General features: G+C 45.4%; 2 protein-coding genes and 1 long non-coding RNA gene across 8 annotated transcripts in view; 1 reads left to right on the forward strand and 2 right to left on the reverse strand.

The window, feature by feature from the left end:
- Positions 1–896: 896 nt before the first annotated feature.
- On the reverse strand, positions 897–13,847 carry CFAP20 (cilia and flagella associated protein 20). Of its 2 annotated transcripts, XM_060650644.3 has the most exons (7): positions 13,727–13,847; positions 13,493–13,612; positions 4,319–4,398; positions 3,499–3,610; positions 2,275–2,463; positions 1,816–1,926; positions 897–1,335 (listed from the first exon to the last, which is right to left on the reverse strand). In XM_060650644.3, the coding sequence occupies exons 2-7, from the start codon at positions 13,574–13,576 to the stop codon at positions 1,330–1,332; spliced, it is 582 nt and encodes a 193-aa protein (XP_060506627.1). In that variant the 5' UTR covers positions 13,577–13,612; positions 13,727–13,847; the 3' UTR covers positions 897–1,329. The 2 variants fall into 2 exon arrangements, with proteins under 2 accessions (XP_060506627.1, XP_081647676.1); XM_081791550.1 differs by having other exon boundaries at positions 13,493–13,835.
- A 92-nt stretch (positions 13,848–13,939) lies between these two features.
- On the forward strand, positions 13,940–20,121 carry LOC144614616 (uncharacterized). Its single transcript, XR_013552492.2, has 4 exons — positions 13,940–14,239; positions 16,364–16,425; positions 18,866–18,976; positions 19,880–20,121. It is a non-coding gene; the product is annotated as an uncharacterized LOC144614616 (long non-coding RNA).
- CSNK2A2 (casein kinase 2 alpha 2) overlaps positions 19,797–27,978 on the reverse strand; it is a 41,605-nt gene continuing 33,423 nt past the window's right edge. For 3 of the 5 annotated variants that reach the window (XM_078438835.2, XM_060650640.2, XM_060650638.2), the window contains one exon: positions 22,336–22,787. The gene's annotated coding sequence lies outside the window, so the exon portion shown is untranslated. The other 2 variants (XR_009615346.3, XM_060650639.2) reach the window with 2 other exon arrangements.

Here is a 27,978-nt window from a genome sequence, read left to right on the forward strand (position 1 = left end):
AACTGTATCCTTCAAGATCTAGCACATCCGCCCATGCTCTTCTCTGCCCCTAAACTGCTTCCTCCCTGCCCACCCCTCTCCGCCCCCCAGCGACTTTACACAGGGTAGTCGCATCATGGAGGTGTTTAACTTCTGTGAATATAACTATTTGTGCCGGGGTTGGCCATCCCACTGAGGGACCATATGCCCAAGAAGCAGTATAAGGGAGAGTGTGGGGTAAGCTTTCAGCTCCCTTATGTGATTCGAGTGTTTAGAGAAACACTTTTCCTGGAAGTCCCTAAATTCAAGGCAAGGAAGTCCCTAAATTCAAGCCCATTGGTGATGGGCTCCAATGCTGAGGGACAGTAGGTGTGGTTACAAAAGAGCATGTGGGGCTCCAATGTGACAACTTCCTAAGGGAATTAAGAGCAATCTGGACTAGATGCCATTTTGTCTTAAGCTTGACTTGGACCCCAATGCCTAGTAAGATGATTCTACTGATCATATGCTGTTCACATTTTTCCCCATTTAGTGTAGCTTGGAGTTGTTATAAATCAGTATCTGTACAGATGTCTTGTTCTGTAAGTGCTTACCGCAAGATATTTCACAGCATGAGCGTATGGGATGTGCTTTGGAAAGAGCTCTATGTTCACATCACAAAGGAAAGAAAAATATCATTAAAAAAATAAACTAAGAACAAATTTACTGGGGTGCCTGGGTGGCTCAGTCGGTTGAGCGTCCAACCCTTGATTTCGGCCTCAGGTCATGATCTGAGGGTCGTGGGATCACATCCCACGTTGGGCTCCACGCTGGGTGCAGAGCCTGCTGAAGAGTCTCTCCCCCTCCCCCTCGACTCACCCCTCCTCCGCCCCACTCATGTTCTCTCTCCTTCTAAAATAACAAACAAAAAACCCAAATTTACAAACCAAGAATATAGCATTTTATTCATTTCCAGATTATGAGTATTACACAGCATATACATATATTTAGATAATATATAAAACAACGAATAAACCGTAGGAAGAAATATTGGTCTGAAATTGCTTTAGGGAACATCTTTAATTCTATAGTTCCTGGTAAATGTGTCTCCACACACTGGGGCAGGCAGCTGGGTAAAGTCCAGCATTCGTGCACCAGAGCCCGGCCTACCCCCCACGGCACTTGCAACGCGAGGATGGCATTCTGGCATGGTCACTGGTGTCCACAACAAAGGACACCAAGTAGTAGATAAAAGAACCACAGCACAGTAAACTAATAGAAATATTTGTTTTTTGTATTGTCCTCCAGTTAGTTTCCTTTTCAAACTAAGAGCCACGTCCAGGGTCTGACATCCCTTGAGTTGCGTTCTAGTTATTGCTGGAGAAAAAGAAACAAAGAGAAGAGGCATCAGAAAAATAGATGGTCAGTGCCACTGACCCGCCTTCCCCTTTCTGGTGACACCGGAGGGGACACTGGACTGTGCAGAAATGCGCAATGTCAGCAGCAGGCAGGCATGGAAGAAGCACCCAGCATTGTGTCAGAGGAGACCGATGGGCTGACAGGAATTTGTTCGGATGGAAGATATTCTCCAAGGAAGGCCCGTGAGCAGGAAGCAGCAGGATGCCGCCCAGGGAGAGGCAGGACCACCTTGTGGAGGTGGAGACAACAGTCACAGAACATTTCCCAGGACCGATCCTGATTCAGTGCTGATGTTGGAAGAAGACCCAAGATCTTACAACGAAAGGTACTCCAGACCCCACGTCAGCACTGAAAGGCTCTGCAACCCAACTCAGAATAGAGCACTTTCTAGCTCCCCCAACTCACCGTCTGGCCTTCCTCCGAGGAAGGCTGGCTTACCTTTGCTTTGTTCTGAACTGGGAGATATAATTTGAACTCTGCCGGCAGTTCATCTTCTGAGTAGAGTCTGTCTGAGAAGTAAACACGTCGGATGCGACAGTTTGCGTGGATCTGTGGGTGCAAGACTTATTTTAAGAGACAAAATAGGATTGCCCTTCCTCTTTTCCTGATTCTCCTAGAGCTCCTCCCACGAGGCTGTCAAAGCTTCATCTCTTTGGCCTCTCCTCAGCATGGCTTAGGGATGGAGTCTGGCAAGAGGGATATTTTGCTTGCTGTGTTCTCCCACTATATCTGAGCAGACACCTGAATATGGCCTGGACCTCTCTGAGCCCTCTGGACAGTGACTTGGGCAGCTTAGCCAAAAACCCACACTGTCCTGTCACCAGGGCCACAAGCCAGGAACAGGCAGAGCACACTCTCCTCTCCCGTTTGGCACTCCACAAGAAAAGGAGCCAGCACCTGCACTCTCAGGGTTTCGATGTAATTTGTGCCATATGCCCGCCGTGTGAAGTCTGACAGATTGAACTGAATCTGGTTCCAGCCATCATCCAGCCGCATGGGCATGGTACAGATGAAGGGTTTGACTCGGGTGGTGCTCTGGTAGTTACTTGCCCGAAACCGCCGACGCACATTCTTGTCATCTAGTACCTATTAGACATATAGAAAAAAGAGTCACGTGAACTCTACCTTGGAAGAAGCAAACGACCTGGGTATAAGACAAGGGCCTGAACTCCCACAGCCCAGTTTCCCAAGGCTGAGACCCAAGGGAGAATAAACAGACCAGATACAGGTCACACTGGACGCAGATGGCCCGGAAGTAGCAAGTTTATCTTGTCCGTTGCCAAGACAACACCAGCTGCTTATGACACATGACACACCCGAGGGCCCACAGACCATAGAATGATTTCATAAACATTCTTCCATTTCAAAAATCAAAAATACTAGAACAGAGACCAACAATAACCAGTACTAAATGGACACTACTCTAACCTTTAAGCTTTGAAACTTACAGCTGTTGTTCAGATTTCCTAGGTGCCTACTGCTTCTTTAAAAACTTGGCATTAAAGTTTGACTACCGATACCAAATTTATGCCGTATAATAACGGCTGCATCAAGTGTGTAGTAGAAGCAGAAAAGAATACATACAGGGGCTCCTGGGTGGCTCAGTCAGTTAAGTGTCAGACTTTGGCTCTGGTCAGGATCTCACGGTTCTTGGGTTCGAGCCCTGCGTCAGGCTCTGTGCTGACAGAGCAGGGCCTACTTGGGATTCTCTCTCTCTTCCCCTCCCTGACTCATGCTTTCTCTCTCTCAACATAAACAAATAAACTTTAAAAAAAAAATACGGGATGCGTGGGTGGCTCAGTCGGTTAAGCGTCCTACTATGGCTCAGGTCATGATCTCACAGTTCGTTGGTTCGAGCCTCGTGTTGGGCTCTGTGCTGACAGCTTGGAGCCTGGAGCCTGCTTCAGATTCTGTGTCTCCCCCTCTCTCTGTTCCTCCCTTGCTCTCTCTGTCTCTCTGTCTCTCTCTCAAAAATAAATAAAGATTAAAAAAAAATTTTGTTTTTAAAAATATATACAAAAGACTAAAGATACTTTCCCAGAGCTATTTTTTTTCCTGCAAGTTGATGAGCTATCCCTATGGTATAGCTGAGAGTGTACACATTCATGTGCATATACTAACCTGTACTTCAAAGGTAAAGTATTTCTTCAAATTTTTGATAATCATGACAAGGAAGGGCAGTTTAATCCCCAATGTCTTTTTTGGGTCTGCGGGACAGGTGATATACGTGGTGCTGCAGAGAGAGAAGACACCGGTAAGCACTTCCCTTGTGGTACACACAGCAAAAACACTCGGTCCAAGAGGTAAGATGGAAAGCAGATCTAAAAGAGCCAGGTACCTCACCCAATCCTCAATCCTTGAATCAGCTGATGCTTAAGAAAACACAACGCTGGACTCTGAAACAAAAGCTGAACACAGGGCTAGACATCAACAAAAAAATAACCTGGAAAACAAACCCAGGCCAGCGATCTGAGGAATTTCCTCCAGTGAGAGAAGACTCAATTCTGGTCTAAGAGAAGCATCAAGTGATAGAAAACGTAAACTAGGACCACTGTGGCACAGAGAGCCACACAGTGGCACACGCCATCTACTATGACCGGTGCCATCCCTCCGCCCACACCCACAGCCTTGGTTACTTATTAATAATAATATAACTAATATACAGCACTTACTATGTGCTGAGCAGGCTTTAAGTGCTTTATACACAATTTGCTTACTTAATCTTCACAACAACCCTCTAAGGAAGGTGTCCTGTTACTATCCCTATTTTACAGATGAGGAAACTAAGGCCTGTGGGTTAAGTAACTTGTCCAAGGTAAGCTGTAAGCAGTGAGTTGGATCCACACCAGGCGCTCGGTGCCACAGTCTGTGCTTATTAACTTCTATGACGTACTGCCTCCCTGCTGTACCGGGTCTCTGGGTGAACAGAGGGGCCACCTACCTGACATTTGTCCCTTCAATCTCTAGCACCAGGGACTGGATGTCATTATCAGTGATTCTTTTGATGTGGCCATTCCGCACCTACAACGAAGAAAATTAAACCAATTAGGACTGAAATATTTGGCAACAACTTTGTTAAGATTCTGAAGGCTGAATGGGACCATTTTTTTTTTTTTTAAACGTTTTTATTTATTTTTGAGACAGAGAGAGAGACAGAGCATGAACGGGGGAGGGTCAGAGAGAGAGAGAGAGAGAGAGAGAGAGGGAGACACAGAATCCAAAACAGGCTCCAGGCTCTGAGCTGTCAGCACAGAGCCTGACGCGGGGCTTGAACTCACAAACCACGAGATCATGACCTGAGCCGAAGTCGGATGCTTAACCGACTGAGCCACCCAGGCGCCCCTGAATGGGACCATTTAAAGAAAACCACAGTAGCTCTTGGGGCATAACACAGAACTTTGGGACACGGTATACTGAGCTTATCTGTAAGTAGGCCATGATATTACCTCTATATAAGGTCCCATCAGCCACCACAGGAATTGCAGGTGACTTGGCAATCTATAAATTAGGATAAATTTCTTCCCAAAGAAATCAACTCGAGGGGCACTTGGGTGGCTCAGTCAGTTAAGTGTCTGACTCTTGGTTTTGGCTCAGGTCATGATCTCAGTTTGCGAGTTCGAGCCCCCTGTTGGGTTCTGTGCTGGCAGCATGGAGTGTACTTGTGAATCTTTCTCTCCTTCTCTCTCAAAAAATAAACATAAAAAAGAAAAAGAAATCAACTCGATTCAGCTAACATTTACTCAGTGCCTACTATGCACTAGGAACATTCATATACACTCTCTGACTTAATCCTAACAAAAATCATAAGGTAGGTGGTATTTTACACATGTGGACACTGACATCCGGGCAGTGCAAATGAGGACCCTAAGTGACAGAGTCAGGATTAATGACCAGGCTTTCCACACTGTCTTATATACTTCTTCGGTCAAAAAGGCCCAATCCTGGGTGCCACTGGAAGGGCACCTCCACTGGGAGGGCAGCAACCAGAAAATGAGAGCACTACTCCCCAGTATCAAGCATCATTTTTATCTTCTACACTGCTTATTACAATGCTCCTACTTCCTGCTTCCTTATTTTTTCCCTAAATTTCAAATTTTTAAAGAATTCAAGTCTCATCGGTGCTGCACACAAAACCCTTCTTCAGCGTTTCAGCCCACACCAACCTCTCTTCTTTCTGATTTGTCTGTCTGGCTCATGTAGCCTAGACCATATAATTTAGCACTTCATCCTACATGGTTCTGTGTCGTCTGCTGCATACGTAGGAGGTACAATATGAAGAGAGATCAATATTCAATATGGATTTCCCCTCTTAAAATATTCAGGAAAGCACAATTACCTTCAAGCAATGAGCGCTTAAGCACCTAATATGGACACAGCAGAGAAACGCAAAGGCATTTTTGACACAGGGCTGGACTATTAGGGCTGAATGGATTAATACATGAAAAACATCAACAAGATTTGGTACAGGATGCACCTAAAGCATGTGATCTTTTTCCAGGCATAGTGAAAATGGCTGTATTGACATGTCGTATTGACTCAATCCTTTGGCTTTCCAGTAGACTTGCATATAGAGAACACGGTGTCAAGTCTGACTGAGAGTTGTATTTTCAAAATGGATTATTAATATTACGGCATTTTGTTTTTAGGCATCAGTCTCTGACCTCTGGTACTGTGAATTTGATCCACTTGAGGTGTGCCTGGTGTTCCCATGGGACATTTGATATCACTGCCTATCTTTTTCTGCGAGATGTAACTGAGTCTTGTCTCCTTACAAAAGTATAAGCTCAAGGGTAGGGATCAAGTAGTAAGCATCATTTGCATCTTCTACAAAGCTTAGTACTATGCGAGGCATAAACTAAGCATTCAAATATTTGCTGACTTCTGGAATTTGTCACCCTGAGAGTTGGCAAGGGTGAATAGATTCAAGGAGGATTTAAAAAAAACTCCTGGATAACATATCCACCATGGACTATTATAGGAAGCCAGAGAGACTGGGGTCTATCACAAAGCCAGGGAGGCTGCCAGCATGAGGAATGCTTTCCCACAAATCAGCCTTTGGTGCCCATTATCAGAGACTGAACGCAGGGTGGATGGGCCCCAGATCTCTGCCAATGCAGCATTTCTTGGGTTCTTAAGACACAAACGTCACATTGAAGTGCTCCTCAAACAAAGCTGGCGACACCGCTCCCCTCCTGCTTCGAGTTCTGGGCCTCTTTCCCAGGGAGATTAAGAGCACAAAGGCTTGGGTCTGTGTAGCACATGCCAATGCGGCCCACCTCATTCCCCACATAAACACTCGGGACCAAATGGCAATATTCCTCCTCGATCTGCTAGCCCACAGCTGCTGTGGAAAACAGACGGACTTGCTGGTGAAGGAGGAATCAAATGCGAAATTATTTCCAAATAACGTGATGTAGTCATGTTGCTAAGAGGGGCTGGTATTCCAACAAGATGCAAACACTAATTTGATAACATACAACTAATTATTCTTTATAACTTCATTCTTTCTTTAAAGGATACACAATGCAACAATCGACATGGTTAACCTGAAAGTATCAATTAATTATTGCTAAAAGGCAACTTGTTGCAATTTATCCAATATTGCTTAAAAGCATGACTTCCAACCTTACATCCCCAAAGGTCTCTCAGAGCACAGGGAGAATGTTCTCTTCGCTCCAGAAAGCTCGGCCAGATTCCACAGGGAGGAAATGTTAGGAAATTTGCTTCTGCCCATCTCAAAGTTTCTAGCAGATGACTTCACTCCAGCAAATGCTACTATTCAAGTCTTTATACAGAAGAAAACAATGCCTTACAAAGCACGCAGAAGCCAACAGACTGGAAGCCAAAACAGACTTTGTGTATTCTTCTGCCTCTGCCCCAGAGGCAAGCTCATTTTTAGCTAGACTTTCAAAAACTTCCTACAGAGAAATTTCTCTCAGCAACACATCAACCACCACACTCCAGGACTTCGGTCTTACAAAATTAATTAACGTAGTCCATAAACCAGGAGAACCAGGAAAAAAGGCAGCTTTTTCAAAGGAATGCCCACCGGTCTCTCTGGAGTTTTAAGTATTCTCCTATCACCAACTGCCAGAGTTCTGAAATCAAATTAAGTTGATTGGTTAGTGAATTATGATTTTTCTCCTTTATTTAAGGGCTGCAAATCGAAACTCACTGGGAAAGAGGGGTGGGGGGTGCAATTAATCAGAGAGATGAGCACTTAAAGGACACCTCCCCAAACCTCTTTAGGCTCTAAAACTAGGATCAAGGGGAAAGCGGGGTGGACAATTTGGGACAAGGCCTCTCAACCACCTTGGCAGTCTGGCCGTCACTGTTTTAAATCGTAAAGGTCTTGCAGGAAGCAACCCCCTCCTCAGTCCTGCTTCTGACAAACACATACAACAAGATACGTGACCTCAGAAAGCACTGACTTCCTTTCCTTAGCTCCTTCCAGTTCAGAGGTCACTAAGCAGGCCTGGCTTTGAAATGAAGATAAAGTGAACTGGTCAGTATTTATTGCTTATGGTGGAAATAGGTTTTATCTTACTTCCCTCTCTAAATGAGACAGTGCCAATTGTTTTTGACTTTTTCATTCTTTTTTACTTCATGACACAGTCCCGCTATCAAGGTGTAGGTTACAAGTGTTTTATTCCTCCAAAAAATAAACAAAGCCAATCTTACATTTTTTTTCAAGAACTCCCTATCCCCACCCTCCCTCCACCCCCAAAGCTATGAGATGGACGTACTTTGGGAGCTGCAGAACCCGGGTTACTGGCTACAACAAATCAAAAAGGTTCTCAGCCTCTGTGGACACCAGGAAAGGAACCTTCAAGCCCTTCTTGCAATCACTCTCCCAGGCTTTCCATGGTCACTGGGGCAACTAATAAAGAACACTGATTTTTTTTTTTTTTTTTTCAATGTAAGCTCCAGGGAGGAAGGTCAAGCTGAGGGGAAAAAAGTACTACTGGGATAGGGAGAAAGCTAGCCAACTCTCCATATTTCTTCAAGTGTTTTAAAAATAACACATGAGTTGTATCCATTCTCTACCCCCACTTTTCATTTTTCTGGCTCCACCCACTTATCCTGGCAGACAGCTGAGCCCTCAGCCATCTGGCATCCTAGTCTTAATAATGACACATGTTCCAATTTACATTAAGCCATTAGAGCTGTACATGTCGGCAGGAAAGTTTCGCCTGTAGCTAGGGGCCGGGATGTAAGTCAGAAAACAGGCAGAGGGAGACCTCTGTGGGGAGAGCCGGGCATAGCTCTGTCTCAAGGCCTGGGCCTTGCAGGCTCCGACGGGTCAAAGCTTCTCTCCCTTTGCTGCACTTAACAGGGACTCTCCAGATAGCACACGGGAAACTCTGGGCATATACAAACAACCCTTTAGTTACAGTAAAGGCAATTAAGTGCAGTGCTAACCAGTCTCTTCCTAGCAATGCCTTGCAAGGGCAAGTGTAACTCAAACCCATGCCTTCGCCCAATTATAGTAAAAGCTATTACTCAGAATAATAAACATCATCAGGCTGATCCAGTAAAAGTCTGGAAAAAAACCCAGCTATACTACCTTCATGTCCAATGCCCTCGATCCTACTACCGGGAACGCAGCAGTTTAACATGTACCAAGAAAGTTTGCTAATTAAAAATGAGGGTGTGGAAACTCCTTTTCTGGAGAGAGATTATTCATTTTTAAAATTAGGAACAGGGAAGGAATCTAATACTATCCAACAACAACCACAAAACGTCTGCTTCTAATATTTAGTTTTAGAATAGGCGAGGATCAGCGGCAGCTGAAAGACGAGGTGAGAGGTGAGAAAGACAGAGAAACTTGTATGAACTAACATTCTCATCTAGTAGACTTTTAGGATATTAAACATATTTTGAAATATGAAAATTTTATGTTTTACACAGGCATAAGTGGGAACAGAACCTTCTGGTATTTTCTTTACAAACCAGAAGTGATATCGACATTAAACATAAAAGTCCTTTAATAAATGAAATATTTGCTGGTTCCAGAAGTTAAGGGAACATTAAGAAACCCCTAATTTCTCCTAAGCTGTTGGTTTGATAAAGACAGAGGTCTTTATCAGGAGGCTTGCAGTCTAGCAAGGAATACAGATTTTAAGAAGCTAATTTCAAGAATGAATTTCAAGAACGATGGGTATGATGAAAAGGAAGTAGAGGCTCTATAAGGGGGTATAAATGAACTTAACCTGGAGGGGCAAGTGGATATAGACTCACTTAATCTGATGAAGTGCCTTTGTGTTATAACCTGGAGACTAACAGAGGTGGTAGGGTGGGTCCCAGCAGAGGGACAGGTACAAAGGCCTGAAGGTGAGAGAACACAACCTCCTTCAGTTCAGTAGGAGGTCTAAGAGGGGAACCCGGTGTGGGGCGGGGGGGGGGGGGGGGGGGGCAAGCCTGGAGAATTGGTTAAGCAGGCACCCGACCATGTGCTGTGTGGCCTTAGAGTCACGTTAAGGGTTTTGGACTGGGAAAGCCATGCTATAATGACTAAATTATTCTAATTTCAGAAGTCTGGCTTTACTGTATTTCCTATTCCTAGGCATCAATTATAAACTTATTTACTCTTGAGCAAATTCCTGGGTTTCCTGCCCTATTTAATACTGTATGCCATAACTCTGTTGCCAAGCATTTTATATAAACCTTCATTTAATCTCCATAATCATGGAAGGAGGTGGCATCATTACAAAATAAGAAAACTGGGCAGGTAAGTGCTTGCCCAAGGTTACACAAGACAGGACATAGGACAGAGACAGGGCGCACATCCACCCTGTCCCAACTCCAGCCCTGGGGTTTCAAGGTAAAAAAGTTTTCTTCCCCTAAAGGAACTTGTAGTCTAGTGGGAAATACACAATAAATAGGCAACTGCCATACAGTGTGAAGTAGAGGGCCACAGGAATACACAGGAGACCTAACTTAAGCTCCCAACGTAACAATGTTTAAGTTGAGATTTGAAGGAAGAGATGGGCGGCAGGAGCTATGAACTTCAAAGAGGGTCTGATAAACGCAGATGTTACAGATGTTAGTAAGCACACCCACAAAAATGGAGCCTGTCAATTCACTAGTATGAATATGGCGTTCACTCTTCACACTCATAAGGAGACCCAGAGCCCAAACAGAAGCCAAACTTAATTTTTCCAAGATTACTCTTTACAAAAAACAAACTATAGAAATTCTTCTCCATAAACTCAGGAAGGAGAATAGTAAAGTTTGTGAAATCACAATAGTAACAAAAATAGCCATATACTACTGGCAGAGTTCAGGGTCATTTCTAGATAAATGTGGATGGTCTATCCCTCCCTCCATCGAACTTTACCTTTACTACAACTTTGCCTTACTCCCTAAGAGCAGGGAAAATGTCTTCTAACTTTTTATCTCCCCAAATCTACACAATGCCTGTGATTTAACTGTTGCTCAATACTTTGATAAGTATATCAATTCCCACTGTTTCCCCAACTGAATTGGATTCCCAACACTTCCTGAGGACTTTAATATAGCTAAGAAAAGGCACACATGCAACAAAGCCTATGGATCTGCCCCAAACTTATCCTTTCCCTTTCCTTCCCTTGCCCCAGGGGAAAAGATTCACCCCTAAACCCATTTCAGTCTAAATACAAAAAGTATTTGACTTTGGCTCAGCTCATGATCTTGCGGTTTGTGAGTTCGAGCCCCACATCGGGCTCTGTGCTGACAGCTTAGAGCCTGGAACCTGCTTCGGATTGTGTCTCCCTCTCTCTGCCCCTCCCCAGCTCACACACACTCTCTCTCTCTCTCTCTCAAAAATAAACATTAGACACAAACACAGAAAGTAGAAGGACACCTGGGTGGCTCACTCGGTTAAGCATCTGACTTTCAATTTTGGCTCAGGTCATGATGTCAAAGTTTGTGGGTTCAAGCCCCATGTAGGGAGCCATGCTGACAGTGCAGAGTCTGCTTGGGATTCTCTCTCTTTCTCCTTCTCTCTCTGCCACTCCCACACGCTCTCTCGCTCTCTCTCTCTTAAAATCAATAAACTTAAAAAAATACAAAAAGTAGAAATATAATTAACTTTTACTATTATAAGAGTTTTGCTTAAAATGAGTGTTATTCTAAATGTTTTCTTTGCCAAAAGGTCTGTTTAATTTAGTCCAAGTAACCCTGCCAGGTGTTCTAATAATGTTTTCACACGTGTTTATGTCATTAGGGTACCATCCGACCTCTAGCGGCGTTGTTAAGGCACACAGTGCACCATGGTTACTTTGCTTTTATATTCCGTGTGTAAACATATTGACTGGTCAAAAAGCTGCATTTGAAAAATAAAACACACAAAAAGATCAAGCCCAGAAAGGTTAAAATGGACAACTCTGGTAAGTTTCACCTAATCGAAACGCTGAAGCGTCCCTACCTCTGCAAGTCTTTCAGTGTTACTAAGTTCTCTGGCCTGCTCCAGAAACCTCTCCTAGATCAGGTCCCGTTCTCTATTTCAAGAGCCTTATGTTGACCTTTTTGTTGTAACTGCACGTTCAGCTAGCACACAAGGTTACTCCCTCCATGCCTCCTGACAGCCCAAAACTAAGCCCAGCCACAGGTGGGCAGCCATCATCCTTACAAAGTTCCCAGGTACATTCAGGCCAGGTTCTCTGTGTAGAGATGCAGTTTCAGAGGTTTCAGTGTTTATTCCAATGTGAACAGAACCATGGAACTGAAAACCTCAATAACGCAGGGAACAAAACTAAGGAACTGCTTTCCTGTGTAATACTCTTGGTATGAGACTGGGCTTGTGGACAGAAGCATAGTGAAAAGATGAGACTTCGATGTTTCGCATGTGCATAGGGCCCAAGCGACTCATTATATTCAGATCTGCCAACTATTATAAAAATGACATGAAGAACGCAGCACTCTCAAAGCTGCTCTCAAAATGCAGAATTCCCTAGTCCTGACCGGCAGAAGCCTATCGGTGTTCTCTATCAATCTCGTGTGGCCCCAAACGCTCATTTGCGGATAAGGAAGACAAAGAGCTGTTCTGAGATGAAATCCAAGATTCTTGGCTTCGTTACCCATAACCTGCTTACTTAGATTATTCCACATTTATCTCTATAAAATACCATTCAACATACCACTTCTCTCCATTCTCCCTTGAGAAAATCACCTGTCTTCCACAAGAGACTGCCTACCTGAACTTACCCTAAAAAAGGGTACAGCGGACTAGGAATTCACGTGAGCAATGAAATAACCAAGTAATAAAACGCAGACCAACGCACAGCCTGCTAGACATACATGGCCCTACCCCACATCTCCAAAAAGTGGGCAAGGTCATCATCTCCTGGGGTCAGTGAAAGTATTACCCAGGGGAGACCGGAATAAAAATAACGAGGCTTGCACTTGGCTCTGAACTTATTAACCCAAACAAAACTTTATCACCATTTTGCAATTTTCCTGATGTAGAAATCAAGCACAGAAGGCACAGTTCAGACCCCAAGTAGCACTGAATGTGGAGCAGGTGCCAAAGGCCACCCGAATTCTCCCTTGTTTGAGATCACTGGAAGGAAAGGAGCAAATGAATGAAATCCAAACATAACTGCCTTCTGGCTGTGCCTCTATAACGATGCCTGGAACAAAAGCTCTGTGTCTTGTGCCCAGCACAGTGCCTGGCACAAAACAGGGTATCAGTAAATATTTGTGAAATCAGTGAACAGCAGCTTCTTTCATCTGCATGTTCCCAAAGCAACCTCAAGTAAGTTTATGCATTTCACGCTATGACACGGGTACTATCTATCCCACCATATAAACAGGGAAACCGAGGCTTCTGAGGAACCGACTGAGCAAATCAAGACTGCGGAGAGGGACCACTGTCATAACCACACCATGGCCTCTGGACACTTAAACCCCAGCCACGCCCACCCCACACGCACCCCCAACTGCTTACACGACGCCCCTACCTTGCACCTCAGTCACGCCAGCCTGGGGACAGGTCACAGCAGCGCCCGCCCGGCCTCCCCTACTCCTAGGCCCCAACTCTACACAACTACCCACCACCCCGTTCCCAGCCTCCGGACGAGGAGGGGACGCGCGGCCCCTGCACCCCGCCCAGCGGCTGTCCCCAACTCCTGACCTTTTTGTCCCAGATCTGCAGGGGTTTGCTGCCAATGCTGTAGAGGATGGAGAGGAAGCCGCTCTGGAACGTGTTTTTGAACATCTCGCCCGCGGCCTTCTCAGCCGCGCCGGAGCCGACCTAGATATGGGCACCAAGGGATGAAGGGAAAGTAAGGGCTGGGCCTGGCCAGGCTGCGCTCCTGATCGCCTGATCTGTAGTCCCTCGCGGGTAAAATCGGTCGCAAGACACTACCTCCCCGAGTTTCTGCTCCCAAAAGAAACAAGTAACCTCAACTGGGAAACCACAGCAACTGCCGCCCGCGCTCCTCTCCCCGCCTTAAATGGAGGCGGTGGGCAGTCCCCTGTGTAAAATGGATACCTCCGCCCACTTAACCCGCCCCTGAGCACGCGGGACCCAATCCTGCCACAAGGATCACGGACTTCCGGGCTCTTCCGGTCTTAAGCCCCGCCCCAGTCCCGCCTTCTTGTGGAAAGAACTCTGTTGTCAAGGGACTATTTTTCTCATCCTAGTTCCAGAGCTGCTTTTAGAAAACGGAGGGAGACAGGAGTATAGAATGTGTGGAGCACGCAAAGAGTGTCAAGGGAACGTGGCGGGGTGGGGTCAGGAGCGTGAAGACCTGGCCCCGCCCCCTGGAGGACTGGGAGGAGTTACAAGGGCAGAAGTAAAGTGGAGAAAGACGCAGAAGGTGGCTTTGCTAAGCAACTGCTTACCCCAGTGTCAAATAGACTGGCCGCCGTGTGCAGGGTAAGGTTAAAGCAACCAAACATTACTGAGCACTGTGCTAAGCGCCTTATGTACAGCATTGCTTTAATCATTAACAGGGTCACTATGAATATACTGCGTATCTTGTGGGATGCAAAGCTGTACTCTCAGGAAAATCACCTTGAATGCACTAGCGAACAAAAAAGCCTGAACATTAAGGTAACAGCAGGAATTAATAAAATTAAACAAAATAGAGTTGGTGGAGCTGTTTTTCTAAATCAATTAATACTTAGAACATTTTTAAAAAAGACACAAAATAAGCTATGCTATTTCAAGTGTGGAAGAAATCCCAAGTGTTGGAGACCAGTCACTCACTGAGCATCTTCCTAAATATTATATTCTGTGCTCAGGCCTGTGCTGGGTATTGTGACTGACAGAGAAGGAGTTTGCAGTTAACATCATCAACAAGGCTACAAATGGCTAGCGTCAGTCGAGCATTTATCAGGTGTCAGGTACCATCCTAAGAGCTTAGCCTTTCCTAAATCATTTAATCCTCACATCAACCCTGTGAACAATCTAGCCAGAATTTCCAGACATGGCAGGGGGTGGGGGTGGGAGGATATGTGGATCATACTAGAGTAGAAAGTAAAAAACAGTTTTTTTCTATGAAATTGTTATTTTTGGACGACTGCTGGGGACTGTGCTTTAGGCTGGTAAACAATTTATCCCTTGATTGTTACTAAAATGTTCAGGGATCTTCCTTGCCTCTTCCAGCTCCTGATGGCCCTAGGTGCTCCTAGGCTTGTGGAGCTTCACTGCAATCTCTGCCACCATCTTGGCATACCTTTCTTCCGTGTCCTCTCCTCTCATGAGCACACCGGTATTTGGATTTAGTGCCCACCTTGAATCTAGCATCATATCATCTTGAGACCTTAAACTAATTGCATCCACGAAGGCACTCTTTCCAAATAAGGGCCCATTTCTCAGGTTCTGGGTGGACATGAATTTTGAGGGGATACTATTCAACTCATTACACTACCTCCTCAGAGAGGACCTCTTTGACAACCAGCATGAAATGGCACCTCTAACCCCAACTTCTTGTCCTCCTACCCCACTTTATTATTGCTTTCCATAGTACTTATCACCACTTCATAGTCTATATAGTTACTTATTGCTGTCTCCTTTCCCCTGTTTTGAGCTTCTGGGAGAAAGAATTTGGTCTGCCTTGTATTCCTAGTACCTAACGTGCTGGCATAAAGTGGGAATGCAGTAAGCATGTGTTGAATCAGTGAATCAGTCATGGACCTGGGGTCCTGGTCACTGCAGGCCCAGCACAGGTTCTGTGTCTCCTGTTCTCAGCAGCTCCAGACCCATCCCACCAATAAAGATCTTCTCCTCTGCATTGGGGCTCACCTAATGCATCTGCCTATTCACATGTCTCTCATTAACCATGCACTCTCCTCAGTTAAAACGGAACACCTTGGGGTGCTTGGGTGGCTCAGTTGCTTAACCAAGCGTCTGACTTCAGCTCAGATCATGATCTCAAGGTTCATGAGTTGGAGTCCCACATCAGGCTCTGCACTAATGTTGTGGAGCCTGCTTGGGATTCTCTCTCTCTCTCTCTCTCTCTCTCTCTCTCTGTCTCTCTCTCTAAAAAATAAATAAATAAACTTAAAAAAATGGAACACCTTGAGCAAGTATGGGCTTAAGCGCCTTGAACAGATAGACAATCAATGAGCAAGCTGATGAATAAAACGAAAGTGCTTGTTTCTCCCAACTACCCATTCTCAGTAAGTGTCTACCTGAACTGTGTTTAGTTCTTTATTATGTTGGGGTTCAAAGTTTATTGCGATCATGGCCTTAGCTACAGTAAGAATGATTTTTTTTTAAATTTATTCTGAGAGTGCACATGTGTGCAAGTGGGGGTGGGGCAGAGAGACAGAAGGAGAGAGAGAATCTCAAGTAGGTTCCACACTGTCAGCGCAGAGCCCAGTGTGGGGCTTGAACCCAGCAACTATGAGATCATGACCCGAGCTGAACTCAGACGCTTAACTGACTGAATCACCCAGACACCCCTACAATATAGATGATTTGATCAAAGGTTTGGAGAACATGAATTCGTGAGTTGACTCCATGGTAGACTTAATTTTGGCATGCTTTTTTCAGGTACAGACTGTCTTCTTCTGTGCATGTATCCCAGCACCTACACAGGACCACCATCATGGCAGGCGTACGATGAATGAATGAGTTGATTAGAGTCAAATGATCACCTCTGACATATACTTTCATTTCAAAGGTGATGTGGACCAACTTAACCTAAAACCACAGATGTCTCTCACAGAAAAATGCATTACACTATCATTCTTTAAGATTGTTTTCCCTTCATCAACATGAATTTATGTAAGGACAAAATACAGGAAAAATCTTGCTAATCAGTAGCTTCCTTCAGTGATTTCTGTAATTATAATGAGGTGGACGAGTCAGTTAAAAAAAGAAGAAAAGAAGGAAGCAGAATTTACAGAGGCAGTGAAGTGATTCCAATCTGGGTAGTGGGTGCAGAAGCTTAGTTGATGTATCAGGCCATTAAGAGTTTCAGAAAAGGTAACAAAATCCTGACCCTCATTGAGTGAGGTGCGATCTGGGGGTGGTCTTGAAAATCCCATTACTATTGCAAGGGGCTTAGTTTGTTAACCAGAAATTTGGATATAACCATTGCAGAAGTAGCAACCTGTACTTGGCCAACCCCAGAATCTCTGACTATGAATGTATCATAGTCCTGAGTTCAGATAGAATGTTACCTTGGTAGAATGTCACACACAGATTATGGCAAGTAAATCAAAACCATGATACCAGTAATCCTTGTCAAATAGAGGAATAAGTTTCTGATTGTTGTGATATTTTGTTATTTAAGATGCCTTAATGTATTGGAGAACCTGATGCTTTGAATTTAATTTGCAATGCTTGAAGGAATGTGAAATTAGCTGTGATTTTAATTTTAAAATGCTTATAAAATTTTAAGTGTGTAAACATTAAATGTTTAAAAGATTTTGATTTATTAAACTTTAAAATGTATTAAGTATTAAAAGATTTTATTTATTAAATCTGTGAATTTAGACTTAAATATGTTAGTATTTGAATGCTTAGGAAGACTTCATCTCATTTTAGGTCTTTCATATTGGAAGTGTTTGTACAAATCAAACAGATTAAATATGTGATTAAATGTATGGTTCTAAGGAAACTAGATTAAGCATACAAGCAATATTTACAGTTTAACCCATTAAGTTTTGAATCGATTGAGCATCAGTCAAGGATTTAGCAAAAGTATTTATACATAAAACCAACTACTTTGTAGTTATAACAAGACTTGTAAATTGATGTTAAGAACACAAGAGAAATTAGATTTTAAATGTACAGCTTTAATAACTAAGATATTATTGGGGCACCTGGGACGCTCATTCATTTGAGCTGCGATTTTGGCTCACGTCATGATCTCACAGCTCGCTCGTGGGTTCGAGCCCCGCGTCAGGCCCTGTGCTGATAGTTCAGAGCCTGGAGCCTGCTTCGGATTCTTTATCTCCCTCTCTCTCTGCCCCTCCCTGCTCGCGTTCTGTCTCTCTCTCAAAAATAAACAAACATTAAAAAGAAAAACAACTAAGATATTATTTGAAACACCAGTAACCATAAGCATCCCTTTCAGTGTGCAAAGGCACTGAAAGATACCAAAACCCAGTGGATGGTGTTTGCTCAGGTCAGTCAGAGCCCAGAAACTCAGCGCACCTGGCCTCCGAGAGACACAAGGGACTCTTCACACGCTGCAAGGAAGCATTTACGCCCCACCCCTCTTTGCTGATCGAGATGGGAAGGTATAGCAACGAGGTGGGTAAAGTTGTGCCTGGAGAATCACCCCTTAGCTGGGAGTAAAGATGAAGAGTGCCTTGAAGTTGGGTGTTCAGCTGGTAGATGGAGGACCACTGCGTCCCGGCCTGGGTGGTTACACCCAGAGACGACCCTCAGCCCGGAAGATAGCAGTGAAAGAGCCAGTGGTGGGCGGATGAGGCCGCTGCTCATCTGAGAGTGAAGTTCAAATGGGACTCTGTTGGGCCCTTGCACATTATTGTTATTTTTTTTAATTTATTTTTTAACTCACATACATATGTGTGTGTGTGTGTGTATATATATGGTGTACAGTTTTTTTTAATTTTTTTAAGTGTCTATTTATTTTTGAGGAAGGGAGAGACAGAGCATGAGCAGGGGAAGAGCAGAGAGAGAGGGAGACACAGAATCCGAAGCAGGCTCCAGGCTCCGAGCTGTCAGCACAGAGCCTGACGTGGGGCTCAAACTCACGAACTGCGAGATCATGACCTGAGCTGAAGTCAGATGCTTAACTGACTGAGCCACCCAGGCGCCCCGGTGTACAGTTTTGACAAAGGCACCAAGTCATATAACCATCACCACATTTAAGATACAGAAGTTTCATCAACCCCCAAATTTCCTCGTGTTATCACCTCCTATGCTTAAACCCTGGCAACCACAGATTTATCTGTTCTCCATTTCCTACATTTTGCCTTTTCCAGAATGTCACATAAATGGAATAAGTATACTTTTGAGTCTGACTTCTTCACAATGCGTTTGAGATGCACATTTTAACAGCTTTTCTTTATTCCTCAGTGTTGCTCATCCATTCTACACCCACCCCTCTGCCAGTCCCTGCGTGCTTTTGAAGGCTTCCCTACAGCACTTCAAACATAGCAGCCATAGTAGCCATTTTTCATACTTAAGGTAAGTTTTTCCCTGTAATTTTTGAAAAGATCTTTTAAAACTGCTTTTGAAATTGTTTGATTTTGTAATTGTGACTCTTCACTAATTATCATGAGAAAAAATACATATATGCATATTTTTCCAAAGCTAAGTTTTTTTCTCTATTTATTTTGAGAGAGACAGAGACAGTGCGAGTTGGGGAGGGGCAGAGAGAGGGAGAGAGAAAGAGAATCCCAGGCAGACTCTGCACTGCTAGCACGGAGCTCAATGTGGGGCTTGAACCCACAGAACTATGAGATCACGACCTGAGCCAAAACCAAGAGTCAGACACTCAACCAACTGAGCCACCCAGGTGCCCCAAGAGAAAAGTATATACATTAAAAAAATTTTTTTCCCCATGTTTATTCAGTTTTGAGAGACAGAGCATGAGCAGGGGAGGGGCAGAGAGAGAGGGAGACACAGAATCCGAAGCAGGCTCTAGGCTGTCAGCACTGAGCTGATGCGAGGCTCGAACTCATGAACTGTGAGATCATGTCCCGAGGTGGTCGGCCACTTAACCGGCAGAGCCACCCAGGCATCAAGAAAAAAATATTAAAAAAAATTTTTGTATTAAAAAGCATGAGAGAACACGAGTGGGGAAGAAGGGCAGAGGGGGGGGAGAGAGAGAGAGAGACATTGAGAATCCATGCTGAGTGTGGAGCCTGATGTGCTGGGCTTGATTCCACAACCCTGGGATCATGACTTGAGCCAAAACCAAGAGTAGGATGCTCAACCAACTGAGCCACCCAGGCACCCCAAGAAAAATATTTTTTTAAAGCAAATGACAATGAAGCTCATAGGATTGGAAAGACATGTAATTACATTTATTAGTTTTTTATTTCATAACTTTCTTATGTTAGCGCCAACACCTTTTCTTTTTTTCAGGTCTCAAACATTCCTGTTTCCCTGGAAAGCGCAAAGACTCTGGGCATCATGTCCCAGTGCCTAACAGAGCCTCACAAGAATTCCATGACTAAAGGCATCCCAGTTCCAACCTAAACCAGTGAGAGAAGGGAAGAGAAGACTGCTTCCTCTGAATCATAGCAGTGCCCTTTCTAAAACAAAACATACAGCACAGTTTTTCCTTTTTAAGATCTTACCTCACAAACATACCGTGTAAAAATGTACGTGCAGATTTGTTCATTGCGGCAATACTGGTAACAGAACTGGTAAAAGTCTCTCATCAGGAAGGGATTGCTTCAACTGTGGTACGTCACACAATGGAACCCCATGCAGCCACAAAAAGGGGTGAGGTAGGTCTATACATGCTAACAGTAAAACTGTCACAACTAAGCGAAAGCACAAGTTGCAAAAAAGAGAGAATGTGTGGTTTGATTACATTTCTGTAAAAATAAAAATCGTTGATTTTTAAATGTTAGTAAATTACAAGACATATGCCAAAATTAACTATGGTTACCTCCAAGGGAGGAAAGAGTAGTGTGTGTGTGTGTGTGTGTGTGTGTGTGTGTGTGTGTTTGTGTGTGTGTGTGTGTGTGTGTGTGTGTGGGCGCGCGGCATGTGGTAAGGGAAGGCTTTCAGAATTTCTTACCATGAGCATATATTACTTTGGTAATCAGAATAAATAAATGTTACTTTAAACAATCCAAATATAAGCAGGGCCATTGAAAGATGTGAACTGATGTTGTGAATTGCCAAGCACTTTGTGTATGAGCTTTATAGACTGTTTTTGGGTAAGCAGGTCCCTTGTCCCCTTCTCTCAAGGTCAAAAAAGCCTAAGCAAAAATTCCTCCTTTCCCTTCATTCTACAACCTCTCTTCCGCCCAACAGTAATCATCCACAAAAAAGAAACATCTGATATGCTTGAGGGGTTTCCAGAAAACAAGACTTTCCCACTGGGAAGTTAGAGAGCACCCTGGGAAGAAAAATGGGGAGCTAACATTTGAGTTCTGCGTGGCATCTAAGAATTCCCAAGTCAATCAACTGTATCTACTCCGAAGAGCCCCTTCTGGTCTGGGAAGGCCCTCAAATGCCAGTGGGTCACCACGGAGGTAACGTGCTATGTAGATAAACATGTGCACACAAAGCACCGTGTCCTCAGGAGCTTTGGGGACGTGCTCGTTATAATGAGGTATTGAGATGCTGTCCCAGAGACCTGGGAGACCAAGAGAAATCTGCAGAGCCTCGAGTCAAAAGGGCTGCGGCATGAGAGTGCCTGCTTGAGAAGACCAAGCCAGTGATGGTGCTGGAAAAGTCCCAAGTCCATCCACTCGATGTCCTGTCGGCCTTACAAAGTCTGCTGGCGGTGGGCCTGCGGGCCCTCCTCGCTGGTGTCCGGGGGCCGGGGGGGGCAGGCACTGTCTCGGGCTCCCACACCTGTGGAACTGCTTGGATACGACAGAAGCTGCTCCAGGGGCCACTGTGACGCCGTGGTGACCCTGAGGGGCCTCTTTGCTTTCCCCCCACAATTGCTTCAGAAACTGTGAGTGTCCACACCTGCGTTCCCACAGTCACCTGTGCAGGACAAGCAGCAAAGACAGAAGAAGGAATGTTGTGGGAACAAGTGGCTTGTGTGAATAGTGGGCACCCCTGAGCCGCCTGGGTCTCGGGGTTTGCCCGTTGCTCCTGCTCTCTACAGGCTGTGGGAGGACGCAGGCCACAGCCAGAGGCCAAGCTGGCCAGCCACCCAGTTATGGCTGCCTTCACCTCCCCATGGCACAGCTATCCTCAGAGGGCAGGCCTGAGGGAGCCAGGGAAGGCTCATGTGTAAAGCAGGTTTCCTTTGTTTTCACTCAACAAATACAACTGGTGCTTCCACTGCACCCTCTCTCACAGCGGAGTGGGCCGCTTTTCCTCCAGCTCGCGGGAGCTTCCAAATGCCACCAGAAGCAGCCCTCGGATCTGGCCCTGAGACCCCTGACCCTTGCCTGCTGGAGGACAGCAGACTCCACCAGCCTCCAAGCTAAGATGCTTTTTCAGAAGGGACCATGGGGAAGAGGGGCAAAATGGGGAAGTGGAATGAACTATGGAGACACCAGCAAAAGGAAAGCAAAGAAGGGGCTAAGGCATCTTCTGGAGGTCACTAGAGAGGATGTTTACCGCCTAGTCATTGGATTAGAAGGAAGGGTCAAGGCAAAACATGGCTTTCCTGGCTCGCCCAGGCTACTAGAGTCACCTGCGGTTTGCCCCATTCCCAGGATTAGTTCACCATACCTGTTCAACTTCTCATCCCTGGTCAACAGGGTCCTTAAAAACGGCCCTCCTCACCTCTGGGACTCCCCCTGCTTTTCCTCTGGCTAGAACCTGCTCTTCTTTTTCACTCAGTCCTCTGTGGCCACGGGTCTTGGTTAACGGCCCCTTCCACACTGAAAACTCTCCATACGTTTCTTTTAAAACCTTTTATTCAATAATATATACTTTTAAAATTATAATATGTAACTGCCCGTCATGCCATATATTGCCCCCGTTCCCCACTGTGGAGTCTGTGGTCGGCTAGTTAACATGGTCTGCTGGAAAAACAGGTGGCCACAGGCCGAGTCAAGGGGCACGGGAGAGCAACAGTAACCAACAACCATTTTGCATACCCTTCACATTTCCCATGCTTTCTGGGTCAGGAGGAAGTCAACAGGAAGCCAAAGGCGTGTGAACCTTTTACATTCAGAAGTGAGGTTTGAAATACGGTGGCGGGCTGCCCTTCGGTTGGTCTGGTTCGTGCTCGCCAAACCTGCCACCATTTTGTGTCTGCTCACGGAACGTGATCGCGCTCTACACACGTTAAGACGTTTGATTTGGTTCTTGTTCTGCTTATGGAAAAGTGGGAGGAACCGCAACAGACCTGGGGAAAGAGATGGGAGGAGGGGAAAGACGACATTAATCAATCTGACCCGGAGTGAGGACAGGCCTCCACTTGCCTGTGGCTTCCTTCTCTCGAAGAGTGCTGGGAACAGTGTGCAAGCTTGACTCTCCCACGCCACTGTGTGGAAAACCTGGTAAGAACTAACTCTACAGTCTCGGGTTTCGAGTAATACCCTCTTCCTTCCTCTCGTGATCACCACTAGCAGAGGCGGTTTCGGGTGCAGGCTCCTGGGAGGAAGAGGGGAAAGCTCCGGACACAGCATGTGTGCCCGAGTCTCCTCCCTGCCTCTTGGGTTCAGAGTGCAGATTTAGGAGCACCGAGGCCTCTTGACTGTTCTGAGCAAGCTGAGTGACAGGCTCAACAGTCCAACGCTGGGTCCCCATCAGCCTTGACCCCGTTTACCGAGGATGTCTTGGGACTAATAATCAGAGGACTGTATTTATACCAGGAAAGTGCCCAGTCCACTAATAAACAAAGAGCAAAAAGGGAGCTCAAATATTTTTAACTCTCCCCTGGGAGCAGCTGTGAGGCATGGCCTAAAAACCCCATTTTCCCTTCCATGTCCAGCACAGTGAAGTGGGTGGTGATATGCCAGCAGCAGAATTCTAGAAGCAACGTCTCACAGATCGGCACTACATCGAGAGAAAAGGACTGTGCCCCTGGGAAGCTGTCACAGAAACATAGCTTCATGAAAACTTCCTCTGGGTAAAGGAAGAAAGGCCTTTCTTGAGAAAGGCCGCATGGTGCGTGAGGTTCAAGAAAGAAAGGACTATTTGCCTTTAAGCACTTCAGCAACTGATTTCCAAGCGTCCAGCGCCACTGAGGGTTCCATCAGTGAGAAGCACACTAATTAAAGACACCACCATCTGCCAAATGCAGACACACAATAGCGTGTGCCCGCTCTTGGTGCAAGGAATGGGCGTGGGGAGAGGTTTTCATAAACGCAGAACACTCAGCCACAAAGGTTAAAGTTGTGCACTAAAATGGGCCAATCCCAGAAGTAGGTGCCTAGGAGAGGGATTCTGGAGCAAGTACCAAGAAACAGCACAAGCCCCACATGACACCACTCTAGTCCCACCTCTCTTGATAAAGGAAAGCTCCACACGAAGGTGGTGATGAACTGCAACCCCCATACACACATCTTTCCAGTTCAAGGTGCACCCCTCCTCTCCCCCAAGAGACAGGAAATACAAGTTTAAGGGCCTCATAGCAGTGGCTTGTCTCCCGCTTGGGAATCTGGTGGTTATCAACATTTTTATTTTTGAAAACAAGGTTTCACATGACACTTGTCTTTCCTCTAAGGGCAGCAGCACATCAATCAGACATCAGTCATCCAGTGATACAAAGAGGTGGCCAAGTGTGTCTGAAGTGATCATTTGGAAGGGATCACAACCCAGGCAGTGTTGCTGTTCTGCAAACAGAAGGAAATAGTTGGCTCCACGGTTCTTGAAGATTTATCCAAGCTTTCCACAGGGTGTCCAGATTTCTGTCCCAACCTCTTAGTCACCATTTACAGCAAGAAAAGCCAGCAAGTGCAAAACTGTTAATTTATTGATTCAACGAAAGTTTTTTTTTTTTTTTTTTTCAAACAATCCCCAATACATGCAGTTCAGGATTAAGTATCACATTTGTAGCACATTGTTGAGTCTCTACACAAAAGTACTCATGGCATCAGCTGTATAACCCATCACATCACTTTCCCCAGCCTCCACAACACCTGCTTGTCGTCGTTTCCATGAACACATCCATAGAGCTCAAAAGTGTTTGTTATTACTGGTTTTCTCTGCCAGATGTTTCACTGCCACCTCCCCTCCCCCATTCCCACCCTGGGGTTAATTTTTAGAAGCAGGATGTTATGCCACCTTAGACTTATTAAGCTCACTGAAAACCTCTGGCTCCTCGTGTGCTCCTGTGCACCCTGCTTTTGCTTTTAGAAGGGTTTCTATTTCAATGAACTTAACTCCAGCTTACCCCTATTATCTGCAGGAGGGAAGTTTGCTTTTTCCTGCGAGTGCCCATGCAGGAACACAGGTTTCTAAACAAATCGCTCAGTCTGAACTGGCATTAAGGGAAACTGCTAAGTGGGCTTAGAACCACTTCAATGCATATATAAAAATTCTTCCAATTGCTGCTTGTGTTCCCAAATAGTTTTGCTTCCATCCTCAATGCAGCACCTGGGAGAACCTAAGTCATTTCCCTGAGTAGGTGCGGACCGAGACCACGGCCGCCAGCTCTCTCGGGGACTCAGCAGCTGTCTGAGGGCGCCACCTTTCAGCGGCGCTGGAACCACTCCAGGGGGCAGTGCCCATCTCAGGGCGCATTCCACGTCATGAAGGTGGTACCCCTGACTCTCTGAAGAAGTCATGTTCCCTCCTCAAGACCTATCCCTTGACTGTTTTTCTTATTGGTTCCCTTTCCTTTAACCACCTCCTTGCTGAGCCCCCTCAGGATTACAAGCTCTTCTGTCTCCTCCATCCAAGCAGTCGGAGTCCCTTCCTTCTCTGCAAGGGAACACACTAGCTTTGAGCCCTGTGAGCAATGATGCGCTAGAGAATGTCTGTCAGGCCTGGTGCAGCAGCCGGTGTTTAGGCGCCTCCAAGAGCCACCACTGGCACTGCTCTAATTGGTGAGAAGACCCAAGAACGCTTGTCTGCACTGTCCACTTGGCTTCTCCCACCCAGTCACCTCCCACAGGGACAGGACAAGAGCAGGCAGCTGATACGATCCAGGGGAGAGTGAACAGCAAGCAAACTGCAGATGAAAATATCACTTGGCGTTCCATCAGTTCTGCTCTCGCCATGGGACTCGTCAGCTGAAGCAAAGCCTCGCGCTTATGCTCACTTGCGGTCAATCAGACCAATCTGTATTTGGCATAGGAACTTTCTGTTCTCACCATACCAGGCCTATGTTGTCGAACACAGGCAGTACCTGAGATGATAGTGTAACACTACCCTGTTCCCCACATTTTTTGCTTTTCTTTAGGAAATAACTAAGTCCTTATCATAGGCACTTTTAACCTGTTATAAGGTAACAAAGCAAAAAAAATGCCTAATAAAAATTACTGAGATGAATTTAAGAAATAACATGCTGATCAAAAAGGATAGTGGGTGGGCAAATCTACCTTGGCTTAGTCTAAATAGAAGAACAGACTCACACACACACTCTCTCTCTCTCCCCGCCCCCTCTCTCCCCTTCCCTGCCCCCCACACCCTGAACTCTCCATGACCATCTCCTAACCCAGGTAAGCATTCTGAAATCTTGAAGGAGCTAGGTACATCGGGACACAGAATGGCTATGGAGATGGGAAAGAAGAGAAAACGTCTGGACTGGACTCACTTCAGTTTGGGAAAGAACCACCAGCTAAGTGTCAAGACCAGACTCAGAAAGGGGCAGGCATTTGAAACTCAGCGATGCTAAGGCATGAAGAGAAGTGAAGAGCATAGGTGGTAGAAAAGTAAAGCATACACGAAAAGGAAGAACGATTCCTGTGTCAGAGCCACAAGACAGGCAAGTTATTGTGTTTGCATCTACTAAATCATCAACGGAGAGAGGCCGGAGCACATCACCTGACTGTACTCCTCCAGATGCTTTCAATGCCTCTGGGGAACCCAACGGAAAAAATGGAGTTGCTACTTCACCAGGACTCTCCAGTATGCTCTCCCTGCCTGGTCCAGACAGACAACTTAAAAAAAAAAAAAAAAAAAAAAAAAAAAAAAAAAAGTGGAAGGGGAGAGAATGGGTGACGAAAAGGGGAGAGAAGTAGGGGGCGCAAAAAAGACACAGTGGCACATCTCCCTGATAATCACCAACAGTGCTGCCTAGAGGGGCACATCAGAAGGCTTCTGCTGCCTGATGTGCCAATACAGGTCCAGCTGAGAGCTCATGTCTTGGCTTGGCTTTTCAGGCTGAACAAATGGACTCGTCAATATACAGAATGCGCAACACAGACAGGTAGTATCGGCATGAGAACCTTAACTGAATGCATTTCCTGGCTTTGGGGTCTTACTTTTAAGTTGTAATCCGTGAGCTCAACTCTAGTAAGAGTTTTATTTGCATTTCAAATCCCCACCGACCAAACAACAAAAACAGAATCTACATGTAGAAATCGGACCTGCTACCAATACCAATATGACTTTATTGGAATATGGAATGTAAACAGAGGTTTTCAAACAATCAATCTAACCTTATAAAAATGTATGGCATTATTAAATAGTTAATAAAGAAATCCTAAAGTATGATGTGGGTAGACACCTCCAGCTCTGGCCTAGCTGTCAAGTTCCCACAGCTGTGGCATGGCTCTGCAGCTGGGGTGAGGGGGGACTGCCTGCAAAGCATACTGGTGACAAGTCCCCAAAATGACATCAGCCCTATATTTTTTACTTTTTAAAGCAGAATCTAGCTTCCTTTGCTAACATGAAGGCTAGTGCCATGGGTCCCAAGCGTTGACACTTGCTCTATGTGCTCCAAATCCTCACCAAGCCCCTCGCATGATGCTCTGCTCATCCCTGGGAGTGGGCTGGCCTTGCACACAACCTGTCCCTGCAAGTGAGAAAGACTCAGCTTTGCCATCACATTCACGTGGTACCTCTCAGAGCTTAAAAACGCAGGTTACCCTGATTACAGAGGGAAACTGCTTCTCATGAGGATAAAACGAGGCAAAAAGGGGGGTTGGGGAGAATACATTTTTCTGACCCAACAGGTCTTTCCTAAATACATTCTAATAGGATGTTTCTCTCCCTCCCCAGCCTGCCTGAAGACTGACTTTCCAGCTTTCACTATGGTTGTGACCAAAAAGTCTCTTTCAGAGAGGTGTGTTAAAATAGGCGCGCGCGCACACACACACACACACACACGGATGTATGTGCTGGAAATGGTGAGGCTTTCCTTACAAGGCTGCAAAAGGAAAAAAAAGGCTACACAGAAAAACAGCAACAAGGTTTTATGGTTAGGCAAATCAACAAAGGTTACAGTGAGCTCCAAGTTATGCACTTTGCATCGAACTTTTGAGGAGACAGACGGCCCTGGACACAGCGTCACAAGGTTTAAAGTGATGCCTTCTGACAGCAAAGGGGACCCTTGTGAGAGTGACTGCAGTTTGCTCCCAAATGAATACACTTAGAAGAAAACTGCAGGGATGAGGTACATTTCCTAGAGAGCTCATGTCATAAAA

The sequence above is a fragment of the Panthera onca genome, chromosome E2 (assembly GCF_046562875.1).
Source record: "Panthera onca isolate mPanOnc1 chromosome E2, mPanOnc1 haplotype 2, whole genome shotgun sequence".
Taxonomy (NCBI): domain Eukaryota; kingdom Metazoa; phylum Chordata; class Mammalia; order Carnivora; family Felidae; genus Panthera; species Panthera onca.

Coding starts and splice junctions, on each gene's coding strand:
- CFAP20 (XM_060650644.3), bottom strand. CDS start 13,576: ATGTTCAAAAACACGTTCCAGAGCGGCTTCCTCTCCATCCTCTACAGC. Junction 4,399..13,492: donor TGCAGATCTGGGACAAAAAG/GTCAGGAGTTGG, acceptor TCTTCGTTGTAG/GTGCGGAATGGCCACATCAA. Junction 2,464..3,498: donor ACTTTACCTTTGAAGTACAG/GTTAGTATATGC, acceptor TATGTCTAATAG/GTACTAGATGACAAGAATGT.